This window comes from Sinocyclocheilus rhinocerous, unplaced genomic scaffold (assembly GCF_001515625.1).
Source record: "Sinocyclocheilus rhinocerous isolate Xijiao unplaced genomic scaffold, SAMN03320098_v1.1 scaffold1595, whole genome shotgun sequence".
Lineage (NCBI taxonomy): Eukaryota > Metazoa > Chordata > Actinopteri > Cypriniformes > Cyprinidae > Sinocyclocheilus > Sinocyclocheilus rhinocerous.
In genome coordinates, this window is record NW_015655715.1 from 134,874 (window position 1) to 150,160 (window position 15,287).

At 36.7% G+C, this 15,287-nt stretch overlaps 1 protein-coding gene across 2 annotated transcripts; it reads left to right on the forward strand.

Annotated features, from left to right (window-relative positions):
- The first annotated feature begins 1,132 nt into the window (after positions 1 to 1,132).
- LOC107718872 (WAS/WASL-interacting protein family member 2-like) lies at positions 1,133 to 10,997 on the forward strand. Of its 2 annotated transcripts, none has more exons than XM_016526109.1 (8): positions 1,133 to 1,526; positions 3,870 to 3,997; positions 5,534 to 5,666; positions 5,758 to 5,889; positions 6,602 to 7,228; positions 9,165 to 9,383; positions 10,723 to 10,824; positions 10,926 to 10,997. In XM_016526109.1, the coding sequence occupies exons 2-8, from the start codon at positions 3,941 to 3,943 to the stop codon at positions 10,970 to 10,972; spliced, it is 1,317 nt and encodes a 438-aa protein (XP_016381595.1). In that variant the 5' UTR covers positions 1,133 to 1,526; positions 3,870 to 3,940; the 3' UTR covers positions 10,973 to 10,997. The 2 variants fall into 2 exon arrangements, with proteins under 2 accessions (XP_016381595.1, XP_016381596.1); XM_016526110.1 differs by lacking the exon at positions 1,133 to 1,526 and adding an exon at positions 3,088 to 3,713.
- Positions 10,998 to 15,287: the final 4,290 nt, after the last annotated feature.

Sequence of the window (15,287 nt, forward strand, 5' to 3'; positions counted from 1 at the left end):
AATCAAGAATATTATGTAATATGTTAGCCTATATCGGGTCTAAATGAACGAAACCTTTTGTTGTTCAAAATTACTTGTAACCATAATCTATGGTTAGTTTGACAAGTTATTATAAGCAGTGTTGGGCAGTAACTAGTTACTAAAAACTAGTTACAGTAACAATGTTACTTAGTGTAACTAATGCAGTAACTATAGTGTAACTAATTAATATTAAGATTTCAGTAATAATATTACAGTTACCATCCATAAAACAGCTCATTATTTAGTTACTTTTGATGCCTCAACCCCTACTGATTTGAAATATAACAATCCAATAATTCCTAGATTTATTTTCATAATTTTCACAACTCACACAGGCACATGAAGTCAGTGTATCAGGAAAGCTTGGAATATGGAAAAGCTCAGGAGATGGAAATATTGCCATTACACTGATTTTGTCAGGAGAAAGGTTATCTAAACACGGATGTATTTAAGTTGTGGCATTAAGAACATTGTGGCATTACTTTACTCTGGCATGCTCACGCACATCCATCTGATCCCGGTATAAATTATATTACTATAATTAAAAATGTTATGAACTTATGTGATTTCTTTTGATAAAATACTTCATGAAATATAATCAGATTTGGGTAACAGAGAAATTATATCTACAATTAGCTTCAAGCTACACATGACAATTAATACAACACTTTTACTTAAAAGACACTATCAAACACCATTGAGTGTTTGTAATAACTTCTGAATGCGATCAAATGTAGATTTTGGTCAAATGATGAGGCAGAAACTTCTGTGGGGCGTGAAGGAAAAGTAATGTAGCCTAACTAGTTCTGTAACTAATTACTGTTGCCAGAAAGTAATAAGTAAAGTATTACTTTTGAAAGGAATAACTAGTAATGAGTAATAAATTAAATTTTTTGGGTAATGAGCCCAACACTAATTATTAGAAATATGTAGTTCCTTTAGTCACCATTGTCATCAAATAAATAAATAAAACAAAATGACAATGTTTTGCGTTTTGGCAGATGCGACACATTACCACTGCAACGTGACGCAAGGGGAAAAGGTTAGCCATATGTAGTTACAGCTTTTGCTTTCCGGATGCAATCGGATTTTTTCGGCCTCCTGCCTCCATTTTGTACCGACTCCGGGATTTCCGGGATTTCGTAGAACTGGGTTCGCTGAAGCCCAGTGGTCCAGTCCAGCGCTGAAACAGTATTGCCCTCAAACATTGGGCAGCGATGTTAATAGCAACAAGACATCCGGTTTTGTGAATCTTTGCCTTTTGTGCTTTCGTTTCACGCTGTGAACTGGTCGGAATAAGTTTACAGTGTTGGCCATAAACGTTAGTATTTTATAGTACGTCAGTATGACAGCGGACCACAGTAAGCTCTCGTCCGACTAGTTACTTAGTTAACTTACCAGGGTTTTTTCGGTGGCCAGTCAAACAGCGGATCATCGGCGAAAGAGCAGCCGGTTACTGTTTAACATTAATGCTGTTTGGGACAGGATCGCACATCGACCGACAGGTAAGATTTGCCAACGTCTTTACAGCCGGAAGAATAACAAGTTATCAAGTTGACCTGTTTGTTATTTAGCCTAACTTTACATTTCGTATGACATTTTCAATGAACACACAAGTGACTTTGCGCAAGGTTTTTGCACTTTTACTGTTTCACTTTGGGTTGTTTTTATTAATCAACGAGTCGTTTAGACCGGTTTTGTGAACCTGTTCAACCGATTCACTGGAAAGATCCGACTCAAAAGAACGATTCGTTTATGAATCACCATCATTTGTGATGTTCACGACATCGGTAGTATTTCATAGGTTTTGGTTTTACCTAATACATACCTGTACGTGCTTGAACCTGTATCACATTTCACGATTGTTCAGGATCTTGTATGGCATGACAAGTATGGTCACTTCAGTCACTGACTATTTAAGTGCTTGTTGACTCAGTTAAGCATGATCATCATGTTAACCAACACATACACAGCATCATTTTCACAAGCTGGTTTGACTTCTTCCATTATTCATTTCCTTCTTTTTGCTCTAAAATTACATAGATTTTAAGTCTATGAACACATTGGTCTGACGTGACAGTAGTTTATAATACCGATCTTTAATATTATATGCTCCAAACATGGTATTTGCATCTGTATTATGCTTTTTAGAGGCTAAAGCTTTTAGAGGGCCAAACTACCAAAAACCTCAAACTGAAGTACGTTTTTAGAATTATACTAAAAGGCCTTTTACTTACTAAAAAAAGGTAAACTATCAGTTAGACAACAGAAGGCATGTGCAACAGGATTTTCATCAAAGTTTTGATCACGTGGATAATTTAGATTCTTAGACGTTTAGAAGTTTACATATCAAATATGATACTGCAGGCTTAGATAAGGTTCTATCACCTCTGGTCACAAGACATTTACTTTTACAACTGCCAAGCAAAAATGTGCATACGACATCAAGTCTGCACGTTCCTTACAGTTAACAGCTGTGTAAAATACATCAACTGCTTATTGGATTAAATGACAGCCTTATTTGACACCAGGCATTGTTTTTGTGGTCTTGATGTGAATCTTGCGTTCCAGATCAAATGTAGCCAGCTGTCGGTTTAAGTGCAGAAACTTTAAAGATTAAACTCCTACTTCCCTACATTTTTCACATGTGCTTTTATGCGTACCACAAACAGATTCTTGCAACAGTTGGGTGTCATAAACAAGGCCCTTGTCTGATTTGGTAAGGCTGATTTTGTTTGCCTGTAATGTGACAATGTGAGGAATGCCAAGCTTATTTTTCTGGATCTAAAATGTTTTGTAGTGCATTAAATACTGTTAAAAGTCATCATTCTGTTATTTCCTCACCCTCAAGTTGTTCTAAACCTGTATGAATTTCTGTCTTTTGCTGAACACTAAAGAAGATATTTTGATATGTTGGTTTCTGGTCACCATTGACTTCTATAGTATTTTTTCCGTACTGTGGAAGGCAATGCGGACCATCAGACAACATCTTCTTTTATGCTCAATAGAAGAAAGAAACACTTGGAACAACTGGAGCATGAGTAAATGATGACAGAATTTTATTTTTTCCCTTTAATTGTATAGAGACTGTGTATTTGTTTACCTCTAAAGGTCACCATGTTTAAAAGTGGGTTGATGAGTTTGTGTGACAGAAGCTGGTTTATTTCTTTATTGTAGTGTCCATGTGTTGACAATCACATGTTGATTTCGGGAATCAAACCATATGCAGTATTAGTTTTGGAGATTTGTGTGGAACTTTCGTAGTTTTATTTATTAGACATGTTCATAGACAAAGCCATGATTAAATAGAGCAGCAATAGGCGTTTCGATAACAGCGTATAATAGCTTGAATGTAATGAAGATGAGCCATTCAGGTCACAAGCATACAGTTTTTATTCATGTTTGCCGCAGTCCTTGTGCTTCACCCATTTTCTCACTTCCATTAGTCATTGTGTGGCAGCAGATCCTGCTTAGCAACATTCCGGTTATTCCTGCTGAAGTTTTGTATCTCCCACTTCATCTGTGGACACGTGAGCGCCTCTACAAAGCAAGGAAGATCAACATGTCAGAAAAAAAAAAAAAAAAGACAAATATGGGTTTTTCGTTTGAATGTTTTAGAAATATTCTATGGTTACTATGTGGAGGAGCGTCCGCTGCTAAGTAGTTCCTGGAACAGTCAGGTGGTTTCGAAGGTACTGTGATGCTACATTGATGACGTTAACCACTGATGAATATGTCACTGTGATGAGTCGCTATCTTTTAAAGCACTTATTTTAGTTACAACCATCTCTTGATTTACCTGAAGCTGTGCATGGAAGTCTGATGGCTGTAATTCTTTCACCTTGCAGAGTTTTTGTGAGAGCATAAGACCAAGTGCTGAAGATTGAGGTGACTGTCGACGTCTTCCGAATTTGCCAGGATGCCTATTCCTCCTCCTCCTCCGCCTGGACCTCCACCACCCCCCACCTTTAACCAGGTCAGTGTACAGCAAGGAGCAGGTAGCATGTGTCTCGTCTCACTGCAGCGATTTATCCTCTTGTTGTTTCCTTAATTCATGTTACCTTTTTCCAACTCCCTTTTTTATTTTTTTGTCAATGATGAATAAAAAGAAAAGAAAATTGTTTAAAAACTCTAGATTAAAGCACATGTGCCAAGAACTTAAAAACTTTTAATGTTTTTATGTTTATATATTTTTATGAAACTTTATTGCTGAATTATTAATTTAGGTGTGTCATTAGGTTTAATTAAGAAATATCATTACGTTTTATATATTTAAGTTGTTGTTTTTTTTGACCAAAGACATCAATTATTAATTTAGAAATATAATTTTTTTTAGTTTATTTCCTAAAATATAATATATGATATTTTACAAAAAATTTAAATAATCTTATAGTTTAAGAGACTGACTTTGGCACAGAGCCATGAGGGTCTGCAGAGGTCCTCTCTATCATATAATTGTGTGTAATAATTTTTTTTTTTTCTGCATGTTGGTTTCACCACATGACTTTCATTTGCTGGACTTTTTAAAATATTAATAAGCAGTAAAGCATTTGTTACTTTTTTCAATACATAATAAAAGATTATGCATTCTTGAAAAAAAAGAAAAAGATTAATTAGGGTGACCATACGTGCCATTTTCCCAGGACGCGTCCTGGCCAGGATTTGTTTTGGCTTTGTTTTCCTGTTTTCATGCTTGCTGAAGGTAATGATCGAAAAGTAGTTTGACCAATAACATGCAAGCATTGTACATAATGGACCAATCATGGCGTGTGAGAAGGTGGGATCTACGGTCAAAGCGATGCAATTACGCGTAAATATTAGGTGTGTTCGACTTAAAAGCAGCACGGCTCAGACCGATCAGTGTTTGACATCAAAGTAACTCGAGAGCGTTTCGAAAGCATAACCGTCTGTATGGTACTTTGATGTCACACACCGATCGGTCTGCACACACAAACAAAGCCAAAACCTAGATATTTTAGGAAATATAGAAATCCTGGCCAGAACGTGTCCTGGGAAAATGGCACGTATGGTCACCCTATCATACATGCTCAGAAAAAAAGGTACAAAAGCTGTGGCTGTGGCAGTACTTTTTCAAAAGGTGCTAATATGTACCATTTGGGTACAAAAATGAAAAATTTAGGGACTAATATGTACCTTTAAGGTACTTATATGTACTCTTTAGGGGTAAATAAGGCACAAATGTGTAGTCTGCACACGCAAACAAAGCCAAAACCTAGATATTTTAGGCAATATAGAAATCCTGGCCAGGACGCGTCCTGGGAAAATGGCACGTATGGTCACCCTAAGATTAATGATTAAGATAAGATTAGTGTTTTTAAAAATGTATTCAGTCTTTGTGCCCCACAAAAAATATCATAATGAATTTAAATTCAGAAATTACCAACAAATCTCATCTTAGAAGAGAAACTCAAGTCAATGAATTGCATTTTTAATGTATTTTTTAATAAATGAAGAGATCACTTTTTCAACATACAAATGTATTTACTTTCAGGCAAACACCACACCTCCAAAACTTAATCGAGATGACGCGAAAGGAAGAGGAGCTCTGCTGTCAGACATCTGCAAAGGCACCAACCTGAAGAAGACCACTGTGGTCAATGACAGAAGTGCACCTATAATTGAAAGTAAGTCATCTGTAGTGCACTACTGCTGAAAATACAATTAATGTTTGACGTGACCCAGCTAACCATGCAGTGTTTTTGTTTTGGCCTGAAGGTCGAGGTGGCAGCGGTGGTGGAGGCGGAGGCGGAGGTGGCGGTGGTGGAGGCGGAGGCGGAGGTGGTTCTGGGCCAATGGCCATGGGAGGGCTGTTCAGTGGAGGAGTGCCCAAACTACGACCAGTTGGAGGTATGTTCCCCTTTCACAGTAGTGTAGTGCAGTGATTTTTTTTTTTAGGGCTGCTCGATATGTCAAAATAAAATCTATGTCTATAAATATATGCTTTAGCGTTTTGGAGTGAAGTGCCATTTACACACGTGCAGTTCATGAAAACGGCTTGGTTCATTTTTAATTGCTGGCAACCCTTTAAAATAAAATATTGATGGTTTACTTTTTGAAAATAAAGAAAGTAAGACAAAAATATTAGTATTGTAATTTTACAGTAAAATAAAATGATTTATATTACTCTTTTTATTTTGCAGTATTGTTACAATATAGTTCTTATTTTTAGTATTTTAAATTCAGAATAATCACAATTATTTTATAGTCATATTTAATAAATCAAAAGCAGTGGAAATGTGGCTTGTGAAACATCCAAGTTTTTCTCAAATTGTTGAGCCCTAAAAGGATTTCACAGTCAAAACAAATCTTCAGAGTAAAAAGATTTCAAAATTATTTTTATTTTCTATGCAGATGCACTACCCAACAAAATCACCCTGCTAACTCTAGAATGATTCATTCTTTACAAATATGAAATCATCTGGTGAAAATGCATGTTTTTCATAATTTTTTCATATCGCAATATATATTGCAGGGGAAAAAAATTAGCAGTGTCACTTTTTCCCAATATCGTGCAGCCCTAATTATTATCTGAAAGTGTTTTATTAATGTGTCCACACAGACAGCTCTGTAGGAAGGTCAGCGCTGCGGCCGCCTGGCTCTAGGCCTGCAGTACCTCGTGCTGCGGGTCATTCTGAACCAGACAGCTCCAGTCGTGGTGATGGAGGTCGCTCCTCACCTCCAGAACAGGCACGAAATCAACGTCCCTCCGTGCCAGACGTCTCCAAACCGTCTGCTGCCAGCAGCTCCTCAAAACCCACCAACTCCGCTCCACCTCCACCCCCACCATTCAGTCGCGGTGGCAATCGTGGACCCACCTCAGGCCAACAGGGTTCTGGGGCACACAGTCGCGAGAAACCCCTTCCACCACCGCCTGCAAGCAAGGGGCCTCCACTGCCACCATCTTCTGCTCGGGATGGGCCTTCTAGACATCCCCCTATTTCATCTCGCTCCTCTTCATCCTCCTCCACTTCCTCAAATGCACCTCCACCTCCTCCTCCTTATCGTCAGCCGACTAATGCTGCAAATGGTGACCCGGCCCCTGTGTTGCCGCAGAGACGAAACTCGCTGAACAAGAGAAGCCATGCCAATGCTAACGTCCGTAGCCAGGCTCCTCCTCCTCCACCCCCTGCCCAGCAGAACAGACGACCCCCACCACCATCACGTGATCCAGTGGGGCGTAGCACAGGTAAAATACAAGCTGAAAATTCTCTCACTATAGACCTTAGTCAGGATAGCGCCATATTTTATTTCTGATGGGAATGAAAACAAGGCTGTGAGGATAAAAGTACGGTGTGTTCAATGCATTATACTGTTGTTTACCATCATACCAATTGTTCATCTGATTAAATGTCTTTCCGGGGAGGAAAAAAAACTTTCAGTAGAAAAAAACCCACTAAGTTTTGAAAGTTGTGAGTTGTGAAAATTATGTGATCTAGGACAATTATATAGTGAATGCCATTGTAAAGACTGTAAATCTATCCATCACAGCCTCATTTTCATCCATGTTAAATTCAGTATGGCATCTAACTTGACTTAGGTCTATAGAATGCATTAGTGCCTGGCCACTTTTTCGGTGGCCTTAGTTCCTCAAATATTTTTCTCATAAGGATTTTAAATTCTTCGTTAAAGAGTTATAAAAAAAATGAACTAAGCCAACCAGCTAGAGGGTGAATCACATCAAAAGTATTTGAAAATCTGACAAAAAACAAAGGTACAAGACTGTGTACTTAACAGCTTTAAGAAAGAAAAGAACTGCAATCGCGAATGGTACGATCATAATTAAAACAATGAAAAAATATAGAAGTATTGATCACAATTTGGCGGTTTGATGGCTTCAACAAAAGTGTATACCATTTATTAACAACCTCTTAGCTCACTGTAGGCCTGTTTTATAAGTTGTATGTTTATAAATTATTGTTCAAAATCAGCTGACCCCTCGCAAAGACCCGCCCCCCTTGGTTACTGCTGCAACGTCCGACAAGCTATGGCACTCTCATGCCACACATCATGTTCTCACGTAGTGAAAAATACATTGCGGAGCAAAGAGGACACTGAAATCACGCCAACAGACAAGACAGAGCAGGTTACTTCAGGTATGAAACAAAGTGTCAGCTTTCAAATTTTGTAATTTTTTTTTTTAAGAAATTCAAACAATAAATACCGTTTTGTGGCTCTGTAATGTGTTGTGACAGATCGCTGTAGCGCCTCAGCTCAAGCGGCACATGAACCTATCATCTCTTCCTCTTTACTAGTTATAGCACGAAATGAACATGAATGAACATCAGAAGATATCTTGTTTCAACCACGGAAAGACGTCAATACACATCATTTTTCTTTTTCAAGTTCAAGTCCACGACGTTAATCTACTCTCCTGCCTGGTTTGTTTGTCAGACAAAATGGCAGATTCTGCGTTATGATTGGTCAGATCGCCTGTCAATCAAACTCCCGGTGAAGGGTCAATTGCTCTATGGTGAAAATTAATGCAATTTTACTTCCAGGAACCTGACTGTTGCTCTCTATTGCCAGTCTAAAACCATATGAACATGTGGAAGTTGGCCGCAATGTTCACAATACTTTGCAAAAATAATGAAATGGCACCATAAAATCACCAAAAATATTTTTACATTGGTCTTGTACGCTATATTCCAAGTCTTCTGAAGCTGTACGATAGATTTGTGTAAGAAACGGAATGAAATTTCAGTCACTCAAAGCTATCGCTAGGCTTCTGAAAATTTGAAATTTCGCAAACAAGTAATAAATAATATATTTGTAGTGATTTTATGATTCTTCTTTGTCATTTTTAGGGCTTGACAAAAGTGATGCACCAAAATTTCGGCAACTGAAATGATTTGGCCGAAAAAAAGAATTTTTGGTTTTAGACAAAATAGTATTGGAGGACCGAAATTATTGACTGAAACAGTGACATTTTATTAGCTCTTATCTGATGTGTTTTGATTTTCATCATCTATTTAATGCACACAACATAGATAATCTACTAGACGTAAAAAAAAACTATTCTTAAAGTAGCAATAAGTAAAATTTGTTGGGCTGAAATATCGAGAGGTGGCTTGTTGAAGAATATAGTAAATGTAGACCTCTTTTAAAATGAAGTGTTCATTCAGCTCCTCAGGTTCCTCCTCCTACATCTCGTAACGGGGTTCGGGAAACGCCACCCCCTCCACCCCCTTACCGTGGCGGGCCACAAACATCTTCTGAACCCCCTAGTCGAGGGAAGCCCCCTCCTCTCTCCTCTACTGGACGCCAGTCTTCAGGACATGCACCTCCTCCTCCTCCACCTCTCCGGAATGGACATACGTCATCTGCCCCCAAGTCTTTTTCTGGTGAGTTCCACCATATTCATCAAACAGATAATGCAATCTTTTTTTGGAACATCAGTTCATTCTCTTAGTTGCTCATTTGTTTGTGTGTGGGAAGTGCTCTTAGATCAGAACTTTGATTTTGGTTGTGGACCTGTAGTCTATTGTGCATCAGCACATGAAAATAACCCTTGAAGTCAAATGAGCTCTCAGTAATTCAAATGCGGCCCACTTATTTCCTCATTACACACGTCAACAAAGCCTTCTTTGAACACAGAGATGTAATGCCAGATAAGTAGTTCTGAAAAATAAGGTCGTCATTTTTCATGTAATGTAATTTAGTCCGTTGCGTTGCGTGTTTCAGAGCGAGTCTGTGTTCATTTACACGAGAGCAGCATATGATCCAGTGTTTTCAGTGTCTCCATGTGGCTCCGTTCACACTCAGTGCTGCTCCACACAAACTCCAACTCTGAATGTGCATTTAGCAATTGAAATTGCAATATGTGACAAAATAATTGTTGTTTTAAGTTCACTTAAATTAAAAGTTGTTTTATTTTTTTTTCTAAACCTATTAAATGTTAAAAAAATAATATAAATCTTTTGTAACATTAAATGTCTTTACTGTCACCTTTGATCTTTGATGAATAAAAGTATTAATTTCTCTATCTTTTTTTTTTTAATGTTACATACCCCCAAACTTTTGAATGGTTGTGTATCACAATTTCCACAAAAATAAATAAATAAATACAAAATAAGCAGCACAACTGTTTTCAACATTGATAATAAAAAGAAATGTTTCTTGAGCAGCAAATCAGCATATTAGAGTGATTTCTGAAGGATCATTTGACACTAAAGACTGGAGTAATGATGCTGAAAATTGCTGGGGTATTTTTTTTAAATATATTTCAATTAAAAAGTTATTTTAATTACAATTCCATTTCACAGCATTCCTGTTTTTATTGTATTTTTTTAACAAATACTTGCACCATTTGGATTTTTTTAGTGTACATTGTTTATTTAATGTGTTTAAATATTCATTAAATATACATACATTACATAATGTAATGTATATTTAATGTATTTCATTAAATATTTAATGAAGCTTTAATCTGCAAACGACTGTGGAATAGATGAATAATATTATTTTATAATATAATAATTTTTCAGATTATCACAGGTTTCATATGAAGAACTAGCAAAAACATTTGTGAAAAGTTGTTCTAACAGCCACATCCTAAATTAAATTAATGTGCTAATCTTGACATGGTAGTTAAACATCAGCATATGCAAAGCTACTTGTCCACTAGGTAGTGCATAAAATAGTTTTGTCGTTGATTGATAAATGTTTGATGTCTCTTCTCAGATGATTTTGAGTCCAGGTATGACTTCCACCCTATAGAGGACCTTCCCCCGCCTGAAGAATACAGACCCTTCCAGAAGAGCTATCCCAGCCAAATCAACAAGAGTAAAGACCTTACTTTTAACTTTGACCTATCCATAAAGATAAACCTTTACAGATTTTGTTGTACACATTTCCTCATGTCCTCTTTATCTTTCGTTCTCCAGCTTTAGTGAGAGGTGCTCCTCCACTGCCTCCTGTTGGAGGAAGATGAACACTGTGTTCAGAGAAGAGAAGGACCACAAAGAGCTGACATATAAACACATACACACACAAATACGTACATGTGTACACGCAGTATGTATTTATGTGTGTTTGCCACACAAACATTAATTACACCTTCAAATACATCTAAAAATGTGACATCGTTCATAGGGCAACACTATAAACACCTACATGATCTCTGATCCAAACCACTCCAGAATGCTGTACCTCTAGACCTGAAAACACTGTGCAATATTCCTGTGCTGCCTAGAAATGCACCTTTCAATATTGTCTCAGATGACAGCGGCACAGCAATGCGAGAGCGGACAACTCCAGTTAACATGAAGCTTGATGTGTACATTCCACCTGTTTCTTACAGCAACCAGTTTTTATTCAATGAGAAAATGTGTAGCACTTTATAGATTATTGATGACTATGCATATCAGACAAAAAGACAATCGTGTATTTTTCTTCTTCTTCTTCTTTTTTTTTATTTCCAAATCAGTCAGGAATGAGTTAAATTCTGAGGCCATGAAACAGCCTTGTTTCTTGTTCATTCCACAGTTGTGTTTTCCTCCTCACACTACAGAGTAAGACACTACAACGGCCAATATGGTCACATAGGTTTTAAGAGGAGAGCTGATTTTAAAAATAATAATAATATTTTATTTGGCTCGATGTTGAATCTAAACTACTTTTTTTTTTTACTGACCAAATATACACTAAGTGCCATCGGATCTGTTTGAAGACTTGGTCTTGTTGGAGATCTGTGTTTTTGAAACAGTACACAGGTAGTGCCATCTTCTGGCTCATCCGCACCCTTTCTCCTGCTGGGTACCAATGTTTCTGGGTCATTTATAAATTGCATTTTCATAATTCGTGTTTTAAACCTAAGCTGAATTTCAGGAAATCGATTTTAGTAGATTTGGTATAAAACACTACAAGTTTTCTAATGGGCATATTTTAATTCTGTGAAATTGTATTATGTTATAAAGAGACCCAAGTATGTTAATAATGTTCATGCGGTTCTGGCATAGAAGTATAGAAGAGTATAATTGGGATTTGGGGACCAATCATTCTGACTTGTAAATGTAATTTTATCGGTTTCTGAATGTGTTAAAATATGTGTCAACATAATTCTGAAATAAAAGGTGGGAATGGGAATTAAATCATGTGCTTCTTTACAATAATGACATATTTCATATAATATGATAAATGTGTCGATCTTTGTTAATACATTTTGCTTTATAATTGGTCTTTCACATTTGCGCAAATGATTAACAATCAGAGTCGGGTATTTCTGTCTGGTAGTCTGAGAATGGTTGAGGGCTTGGGATTCTCGGACGTAGGACAATAAACAGGGATGGGGAGGCTGAGACAGGAACCTCTGGGCCATGAGAGGATCTTCTGGGATCACAATGACCATCACATGGAGCTCTTCCATAAAATCGGTTGTGACGGGGCATTTTGGGACTGTCCCTAAGCAAGCAATAACATTGAATACTAATATACCACTTAAATCCAAGGCGCTAGATACTACACTATGGCACTGAGTGAACTTTTGAACTGTGGTGGGAAGTAGTTTGCATTTTCCCTGTTTCTTCTTATTGGGTGACCTGAAATAAAAAATAGAAATGAGGGTTATTGTTTACATATATCACACTTAGAAGAGATTTGACTTTAAATTTCTGCCCATGTCACAAACAAACAACATATAAAAACAAATACACAAAACAATAGGGAGTCCAAATTTGAATACTTCTTCAAAGTCATTTGTAGCTGATCTAAGGCTCACACCGTAAACCATGAATGGTGAAGGATTTGCTCCAAAGCAATCCGCTGGCAGCATTCTGTGCAGAACGATGAGAGAGAGAGAAAAACAGGAGAGTCGGAATATAACCTTGAACTTTATAATTTGCATACCGGCTCAAAATGTTTGCTGATTTGCAGGTGGTACGACTTAAAGGCCACCCAAAAGAGGTTCCTGAAGACCATGATCCACTACATTTTTATCTAAAGCAGGAAATATCAACCAAAAACATGATTCAGCCAAATAATAATTAAATATTACATACGAATATAATGATGATTCTTCAGTTTGATAAGGTTTAGGGTAAGTTATATCTCCACGAATGGACAATCATATCTACTGAAAAAAAAAGAGAACTATATTTTCTCTTCTGGCTGGTGGTGCACATGATTTCATCTGTTTAAAGATTGGACAAATGTCCAAGTGTGGAAATTCGACTTTCAGATTTCTCATGTCACAACAGACAAACAACGTAAGAAAACAAAAGGATAAAAAATACAAAATAAATTATGAAAAGGGGCCTTCTTGCCATCCTTTTCTAAATGCCCTTCATGTAAAATATGAAATGAGATATCCCATAAGTGTAAGTATTTTGACAGCTCAGTTGAATAATTTAATAACAACAGCCAAATCAAACAGAATCACAGTCAGAGATACAGCTGATTCCATAATTATATACAGCCCCATATTCACAATCAAATTTCAAAATATAATTTATACTTATTTTTTTAAATTATTTTTACTGAAATATATATTTATATACCAATATGACCATCCTCGACCCAGTTAGTGGCACTGTTGTTACAGAAACAAAGACAGGCACAGCTATATCCCATAGATTTGAGAGGAAATTAAACAACAAAGAAATAAAGCTGAAAATCATTTGATTGTTTTATGTAGTTGTTTTCAAATACATTGTCCCAGAAGAATTCAAGAGTGGAGAATGCAAGCCTGTTCTCGAGCCCTGTGACCACACTTCCCAGTCAATCCCATATTGCAAAAACTGAATGAATGAATGAATGAAGCATTTATATAGTGCTCTACAATCATATGAGGGGGTCTCTCCTCAACCACCAGCAGTGTGCAGCATCCACCTGGAGTGTATAGTGAAGATTAGGTTATGTAATTAGGTTGTTGTTTTTTTTATTATTCCAAGTACTCTAAAAAGAACTAGATTTGGGAATCAGGGTCAAAGGAGTTGGATGATATGTTTTTAAACTGCTAACTCTCTGTGGCCTATTTCATCTTCATAAATGTAAAATTACTGACTGTATGCCCAATTGTAGACTTTTTTTTGTATTGATCTAAAACTATTATATGATTCTCTTTGCTCATCACTTAATAAGAAAGCTGCTAAAATGGCTGTACTGATGGGAAAAAAAAAAAAGATTTCGCAGCAAGGGTTAGGCCTACCTCCTGATTTCCTGAAGCTGGCATTTTTTATGTTTAATTATTTTTTGTTTTAGATGTTTCTTATTTGTTTGTTTTTCTGTTCATATTTCTTTTTAATTTTATCTATTTGTTTAGGCCTAACTATTTTAGTAGACTATCACAGTTTTGTATTCTGGTTTTGTATATGCTATATTGCATTAATAACATTATTAAGTCATATGTTGTTCTTTTAAATATTTGTGTATGTATACCTTGTGAGTGTTATGTTAAATAAAATAAATAAATAAGAAATATGCATAACATTCAAGCCCGTTTTTAGATTAGAGTAAATACGAAAAAAACATACAAAATGGCCATAAAAGACAAAAACTTTCAATAAACAAGAGCTAATACTAATAGTATGTCATAGTCATAGATCAGGAACTCAATGTATAATGTACCAATGTATAATCGAATTCAGAATATTGCAACATTTGTCTTTTGAGTGCGTGCGTTTATGAGACGGAAATGAGCCTGTCACTGTGAAAATCTGGGGCCGTATGTATAAAGCCGCGCAAAGTAAAAGTTTAGTCTTAAGTGTGTCAAAATTCTAAGAATGACGTAATTTTACTCTTATTCCTAGACTTAAGAATAAGAGTGATTCATAAAGGTTCCTAAGTGTTAAAAGAGGTCTCAGCTCCTAAATTATTTAAGAGAGCTGGAGAGGTCTCCTGACCTAGTTAGGAGTAATAAGATGGCAGCAAAGAGGAGACGACAAACACTTTCCAGCCATATTGTGTCACTAACCCCACCAAACACAACAGTGACCAAAAGTGATGTTTTGATTTTTTTTTATGACCCCACATTTCACTTAAACCGTTACAATACAAAGCCTGGTCTACACCTGGAAGATTCAAATACATTTGTCAAAAGTGGATATTGATGGTAGAATACATCAAAACTGCAGTTAAAAACTTTCTTAATAATTCCCGGGAAATTCTTTCCGCCAAAATACCAACAAAGAAATACCCGCCTTTACAGTCAAGTCAATGGGGGAAGGGACTAAGAATCCTATTGGTTCCTTAAAACTCCGACAGCCAATGAAATGCGTTGTCATGTGAGTCACGTCACACGCCAGCGCGTC

Bases quoted from the DNA above. Each gene is read 5' to 3' on its own strand.
- LOC107718872 (XM_016526109.1), top strand. From the start codon at position 3,941: ATGCCTATTCCTCCTCCTCCTCCGCCTGGACCTCCACCACCCCCCACC. The intron at 3,998-5,533 runs GTCAGTGTACAG...ATTTACTTTCAG, and splicing joins CACCCCCCACCTTTAACCAG to GCAAACACCACACCTCCAAA. The intron at 10,825-10,925 runs GTAAAGACCTTA...TTCGTTCTCCAG, and splicing joins TCCCAGCCAAATCAACAAGA to CTTTAGTGAGAGGTGCTCCT.